This window comes from Coregonus lavaretus, assembly GCF_964263955.1.
Source record: "Coregonus lavaretus genome assembly, contig: HAP1_SCAFFOLD_1880, whole genome shotgun sequence".
Classification (NCBI taxonomy): domain Eukaryota; kingdom Metazoa; phylum Chordata; class Actinopteri; order Salmoniformes; family Salmonidae; genus Coregonus; species Coregonus lavaretus.
The window spans coordinates 17554-24605 of NW_028156634.1; the positions used below are offsets into that span (position 1 = coordinate 17554).

Genomic DNA, 7052 nt, shown 5'->3' on the forward strand with positions numbered 1-7052 from the left:
TGCCATTCCATTAGCGCCGTTCCAGCCATTATTATGAGCCGTCCTCCCCTCAGCAGCTTCCACTGGTTAACAGCTGGAACATTGTGTCCTATGTAGGAGATGATTCATGGAAAGCAGAACAGACTGACACCTAGCCTATTCAGTTGGCAAGTAGCCTTTAAACTTCAGTCTGTTCTAGATATGTTGAGATAGAAGTGTAGATATGGACTGACTGAAGTGTAAAGGCTGACATTTTTGCTTTACTTACCCCCACCCCCCACACACACACTAAATGTAATAAAACAATAGTCGTAAAGCTTTGCAAATGTTCCCATTCCCCACTCAAAGCTTGGAATCATATTAGCTAAGTATTATTATTGAGTAAGATTTGTGTAATCTCTCTAGGATTTTGCCAGTGATTTATAGCCTAGAGGTTTACTGTTGTGTTGCTATTTCCCCATATCTCTATCATCATGGGAATTGACCTTTGATCCCACTACTGAATCACTAAACCGGTGACGTCATTCAGAACACGAGTGTTGGGACAAGCTTGCGACGTGTAAAGTGAATCAGGAAAGTCACCCCTGTTGGAAAACTCAACAAACATTGGTGGGTTTTCGGATTGCTTTTGGATTTTGATATATTCTAAGGAAGACTATTTGCAACTTTCAACAGAGAGAGAGAGAGATCCTAGCGATCCAGTCAGGAGGAACTGCCATATTTGATAGAGCCATACTATAATATTAGCTGAACATTGAAGGTATGTAGCTATTTCTGATGTCTGCTCTCTACTTCAAACAATGTTAGTTTAAATAGTATAAGTGATGAATTGACTATATTCAATCCCAGCCCCATCATTAAGTTCCAAGGTAAACAAAAATTCCCAGTATGTTGTGAGATGGTATGCACAATATATCCATGTATACTAAAGATCCAGATGTCAGTTCCTATATAGCATCTAAAACAATGATATCTTCCCTGAAACCTAGCACCAGATGCATGTGTACATATTAGAATGCTGTTAGTGATTCCCAGGTGGTACATTAAAGCTGCCTAGGTGACCAACCTGAGCCTCTCAAATTACCCATCTGTCTTCATACAGTAGCCAGACAGTAGGTGAGCTTGTTTTTCATTTATTTGTATCGTTCTGTTCTTTAAAAGCAGACAAAAAATATGAAAGTCCCCTATGGGGAAAATCTAAGAATTCTATTTTATTATTTTATATTCTATTCTGTCCTACTCTATTCTAATATATTTGATTTACTCCAACTCTTACTTAGCTTCTCTGCCATGGAAGGTGTATTTGAGCCGGTGCAGCACCATTGGTTCCACTGCCAGCAGCCGGTGGACTGTAGAGGCTCCTGGATCCCGTTCAGCAGAGAGGACTCTCTACGGCTGGAGGAGACACACAAACATGGCATGAGACTATTCATCACACTTGAACAAATGCACATTTAATACACATTTAATTTAATACACATTTAATACACATTTAATTTTCATTAATTTGTTTATTTATACAGGGGGAAATCATTTCAAATGCCAAGTGTACATATACAGTTAAAGACATTGTTCTTGTATTGTTACCCCTCTATACCACAAAGTATGTGATGTATTACCCCGAAACAAGAATATAACTCATTCCTACTTCTGAGTGAACTATTGTTCATGCAATAGAGCCCATATTAAGAAAACGGTAGCACTTTGCATTAGAGCATGGAATAAAGTGGTAGTAGCATGGTAATAGAATGGTAACAGATTATAGTTACTCACAATTTTGAATTGAATTGAATGAAAACATTATTTGCCCAGATAACCCTTAATTACAGTTTAATTAAGTGAATTCTGATGATAACAGCAATGATAAAGATAATTATAATGATATCATCATAATTGTGGGTTTGCTCCTAACAGGGGAGACCAGTGGGGAGAAAGAAGAGGAGGTGGTGGTAGCCACAGAGGGGAGACGCTTTGACGTGAGGCTGAAGGAGAGGAGGTGCTACGCGGTGTACTGGGAGCAGCCCCCCTTGGAGGTGAGGCGCTGCTCCTGGTTCCACAAAGGAGACAAGGACATCTCCTACACCCCTTATCCAGAGGACACCAGCCTAGTCCTGGAGGTAGGACACAGTCTTTAATGGCACCCTAGTGTCTATATAGTACACAGGGCCCTGGTCAAAAGTAATGCTCTACTGTATATAGGGAATAGGGTGCCATATCGGACGCACAAAACACAAATCATTACAAAGTGATATAATATATACCCTGTTATCTTGGTGTTTATCTTAGTACTGTAGTTTTGTGGGGCCAATATTTACTTATTCCTACAGTCTGAAAGGGGTATACTGCAGATTGGTGATGACCTTGTTAATCTGTCAATTTATTGAACCTTGATAACATTGTCAATAACATAATATGACTGACTGGGTTTCAACCCGAGTCAACTGTATGCCCCAAGACTTGCGTTAACTCCCAGAGCCAATGCCTGGAGTGCAAGAGACCCAGGTTCAAACCCCAGTCCGTTACATTTGAATCACTGTATTCACAGGAGGCCTACATGATGGCAGTGACGCTGAATGACTGGAAGAGGAAGTTAGAATTCCCCACTGGAGAAACGGTGGTGTTACACAGCCCTAAGGTATGACTCCCCATTCATAATTACAATTAGCCCACTGTAGTATGCTGTTTGTCTGTAAAGACCTGGTCAATATTACACTGTAAAATAGAACTTATGCAAACTCAAGAGTTTGCTCTGTCTCCAATAGCTTATGACACAGCAACAGACGATCCCCTTGAAGGACTGGATAAGCCTCCCCTCTAAGCAGAGTCAACCCAGGACGGTCAAGAGGGGGCTGGAGGGTATTAGAGTAGAGATACCTGAAGGTAAATGTGTGAGCCAGATTTCTACAGCTCTGTGTAAGATGGTCACTCCTGTACTGTACTACCATGTGTATTTAATGGCAACAGTACTGGTAATTGGCCTGAACAACAGTTACTGCATTGTGTACAGAGATCTCAGGTTTTTGAAACCTCTAATGCATTCAAGGATAATTTACATGTTGGTAATTACATGATAACAAATGACAATGACTTACACAGTATAGATTATTTGTACTATTGGTCTTTCAGGAGAGCCTGACCAAGTGGACCACCTTGTGTTCATGGTGCATGGCATTGGACCAACCTGTGACATCCAGCTGCGTGGGGTCGTTCAGTGTGGTGTGTATAGAATTTGACCCTTAAATCTAAACCTTTCCCTGCCTTCTAATTTTTCCATAGAAATGCTGCTAAATACATTAATGCCCTCCCTCCTCTCTTTTGTCCCTCTCTCCCCCATGTAGTGAATGATTTCCGGGGTGCCTCTCTCAGCCTACTGAGAAGTCACTTCAAGCAGAGTCAAGATGGGACCCACATGGGCCGTGTTGAGTTCCTGCCAGTCGACTGGCACCGGGTGCTGCATGGTGACGCCACTGGGGTGGACGAGTAAGGCCTTTGGGACACACACACACACACACTCTCTCTCTCTCTCTCTCTCTCTCTCTCTCTCTCTCACTCTCTTCTATCTCGCTCTTAAAAACACACTTTGACACTCACCCACCCTCCATATAGCGATATCCAGAGGATCACCCTGCCCAGCATCAGTCGTCTGCGTCAGTTCAGCAACAGCACGGTGTTGGACCTGTTCTTCTACAACAGCCCCACATACTGCCAGACTATCATAGACACCGTGGCCTCAGAGATCAACCGCATCCACCAAGTCTTCCTCCAGCGCCACCCACAATTCACTGGGGCAGTGTCACTGGCTGGACACAGTCTGGGTCAGTACCCCGTAAACCTCTCCTAACCTTTTAAGACCCCTCCTAACTTGTTCCTTTCTCTCTCTATTTAGTCTTTATTTAGACAAGGCTAGGATTGATAACCATTATAGTAAGTAATATTCTTTATTTTTATGACTTTTCTAGGTTCTCTGATCCTCTTTGACCTTCTGACAAATCAAGAAAGAAAGAACACAGATGAAGAGGGAGTAAGTAACAGGCTACTGCCAAAACTCAATTTTGGTCATGGCCACAACCACCAGCATTGTTATTCTGATTAACTTGATGTTAATCCTATATGTCTTCTGCTTCAGAGTAGCGTCAGCAGTCCAAGTGAAGCAACCCCAATAGACTTTGAGAGCTTTGAGGACACGCTTAGGAACTTTGGATTGGGCAAGTATGTCCAAATGCTTACAAAGGAGCAGATGGACTTAGAATCACTGGTAAGCATGTGCGTGAGTATATGTGTGTATGTATGTATGTGTGTGTGTGTGTGTGACTGTCTAATGACTGTGTCCTCTGTCAATTGACTAGGTGCTCTGTTCAGAGACATACTTGAAGGACTTGGGAATACCCTTAGGGCCTCGCAAGAAGATAATGTGCTTGTTGAAGAGATGGAGAAAGGTATGACCTATCTCTCATTCACATCTAAATTGATTCAGTCATTGCACATAACCACCATGTTCAATTTTTCCCCAGTGTTCAAAGTCTTTGATCCAACATTCCAGTCTATTGGAGCCATTGTGCATAGCTTCCTGTCTGTCTCGACCATGACTATTCCATCCTAACTGTTTGTAAAAGGCTGGAAGCAGGAAGTAGCAGTCTGATAGTTTCAGGTTGTGTCCCAAAAAACACCCTTTTCCTTACATAGTGCACTACTTGGGCCCTGGTCAAAAGAAGTGCACTTATGTAGGGAATAGGGTGCCATTTGGGATGTAGACCCATTGTTTAGATTGTTATTGGAGCTCCTCTCTCTCTCTCTCTCTCTCTCTCTCTCTCTCGCTCTCTCGCTCTCTCGCTCTTGCTCTCTGGCCCAGCAGCAGGAATTCAGGACAGGAACTTCACACCCAGTTCCTGGCATTGCCGGTGTGTATTCCCAAGTCCAAGAACACCCGACCCTCCTTTCAGGCACCCTCTCCACCAGCCCAGTGGATTACAAGTACCTTGACGTTGGCATTGGCCAGGTAAACAAGCAACAGTGACAGCATTCTGTTACATGTAGACAGGCATTTCCTCTGTCTCCCTCCCTCTCCTCCAGTCACAATGACAGAATGTCTTAATAGTGTCTTAGAGGAGTTAGCATGAGGCCCAACTAATACAACTGAAAATCTACTTGAATTAAATGTTTAATTTCATTTGAAAATGTTGATACATTTTGATATCCATCCTTAGTTACAGAAAGTGAAGAAATGCAGAATGTACATATGGCGCATACTGAATTACTATTAACCATTAACCCCTTCCTTTCCTTCCCAGGTGTCCATCGTGTACCCTCAGCTAGGTTTCCAGCCACAGGCTTTCTTTGCCTTGGGCTCTCCTATAGGAATGTTCCTCACGGTGCGCGGCCTGAAGAGGATCGACCCCAAATACAGCCTCCCCACCTGCAAAAGCTTCTATAACATCTACCATCCAGTATGTTTATGGATCATGTGTTAGTGAATATTTTATGTAGCTAAAGTCCATCTAAGTCATGAATATTCATAAGGACCTGACTATGTGTTCTTCCTCCATGCAGTTTGACCCAGTGGCCTACAGGATTGAGCCCATGGTGGTGTCTCCAGGGGTGGACTTGCCCCCCATGCTGATCCCACATCACAAGGGCAGGAAGAGGATGCATCTTGGTGAGACCTGAGACGTAAAGCTTTGATATGGACGTTACAGAAACGTTTCAAGAAATACACTTGCTGCTTACCACTGGCCAATGGTAGCCCCATATGTAATGAGCTTTATGTTAGGACCCTTAGGGAGCATTGCTAAAGCTCTGACCTGTCTGATAATGTAAAAACACAGCCCTTCAATTAACACATCATAGTTTTCCAGTGAGCGTGTGAAAGCTTTCATCCACCTTCCCATGCAGTGACCCTGTGTTGAAATTGTGTCCCCCAGAGCTGAAAGACAACTTGACGCGAGTCAGCTCAGATCTGCTGCTCTCCATCAGTGCTGTCCGTGGTGTGTGGCAGACCCTCACCATGCTACCTGTCAACACACTGCCACCTCAGGAGTCAGAAGGTGAGAGACCGGTGTGCAAGTAATTTAATTCATTCATTCATTAGGAACCATGTGCAATGTTTTAACATACATTCATTACTTTATTCTTCATAGTCCCAAAAACAAATGTTATTGTAGAAATTACAGCATAACTATACAGGTATCCCTTTAACAGCAACGTAATGTAACATGATGTAAATATTGTGACGTTTCTGTGTAATATGTTCTTTGTGTGACATGTTTTTTGTATGTACTATGTGTATTTTTATCATGTTACCCCTGTCTGCAACCAAATGTCCCTCTGGGGACAATAAAGTTTGAACTGTGTTACATGAATGTTTCCTCAATACTCTTTTCCAGGTAGTGGGGCCCCAAATGGTACAGTCTCACCTACAGAGATGAGGAATATCAGTGTTGGAATGTTGAATGGCGGACGTCGGTTTGATTACGTCCTTCAGGAGAAACCACTAGAGAGCTTCAACGAGTATCTGTTTGCCATTCAGAGCCATCTCTGCTACTGGTAAGAACAACTGAGCTAGGGTTGGTATCTTACATGTTTTCTTTAGCTTTCTGCAGTTATCTCATGTTTTCTTGTGTGTTTCAGGGATTCCGAGGATACTGTGCTGCTGCTTTTGAGGGAAATCTATGAAGGGAAGGGAATCCTTCTCTAGCATCTCCAAATGTCAATGTAAAGGATGGAGCTTTTGAGTTGTGTATAATGCTTCTAATACAGGAGACTCTGGAAGCATGCTATACATCACATTTGTATGATTTTATTATAAAAAATAATAATTGTGAGGCTTTTGTTAAATGCACTTTAAATAAATTGTGATTTGATCTGGAGGTTAGTCGTTTACATAAACTGTTGTTTTTGGTCTAAACCTAATGCACCGTTTGCATAAGAATGCATTTTAAATGTACTTTGATTATGGGCTCATTGTAGTTTGTTTGCAAATATAGAAAAGCTGTAATTCTCATCATTCACATTTTATTATTATATAGGCCTATACAGCAATTTAGTACTATATGTAAGTGTGTGTGTGTGTGTGCGTG

At 42.3% G+C, this 7052-nt stretch overlaps 1 protein-coding gene across 8 annotated transcripts; it reads left to right on the top strand.

The window, feature by feature from the left end:
- Positions 1-506: 506 nt before the first annotated feature.
- On the top strand, positions 507-6842 carry LOC311126136 (triacylglycerol hydrolase DDHD2-like). Of its 8 annotated transcripts, none has more exons than XM_084200155.1 (18): positions 507-739; positions 1015-1095; positions 1260-1396; positions 1894-2096; positions 2525-2614; positions 2742-2859; positions 3106-3195; positions 3318-3459; positions 3586-3794; positions 3939-4000; positions 4106-4234; positions 4326-4415; positions 4832-4975; positions 5268-5423; positions 5527-5632; positions 5898-6020; positions 6360-6519; positions 6604-6842. In XM_084200155.1, exons 3-18 carry the CDS (start codon positions 1270-1272, stop codon positions 6668-6670), a joined length of 2016 nt encoding a protein of 671 aa, XP_084056281.1. In that variant the 5' UTR covers positions 507-739; positions 1015-1095; positions 1260-1269; the 3' UTR covers positions 6671-6842. The 8 variants fall into 8 exon arrangements, with proteins under 8 accessions (XP_084056281.1, XP_084056282.1, XP_084056283.1 ...); XM_084200156.1 differs by having other exon boundaries at positions 1029-1095; XM_084200157.1 differs by lacking the exon at positions 1015-1095 and having other exon boundaries at positions 510-739.
- Positions 6843-7052: the final 210 nt, after the last annotated feature.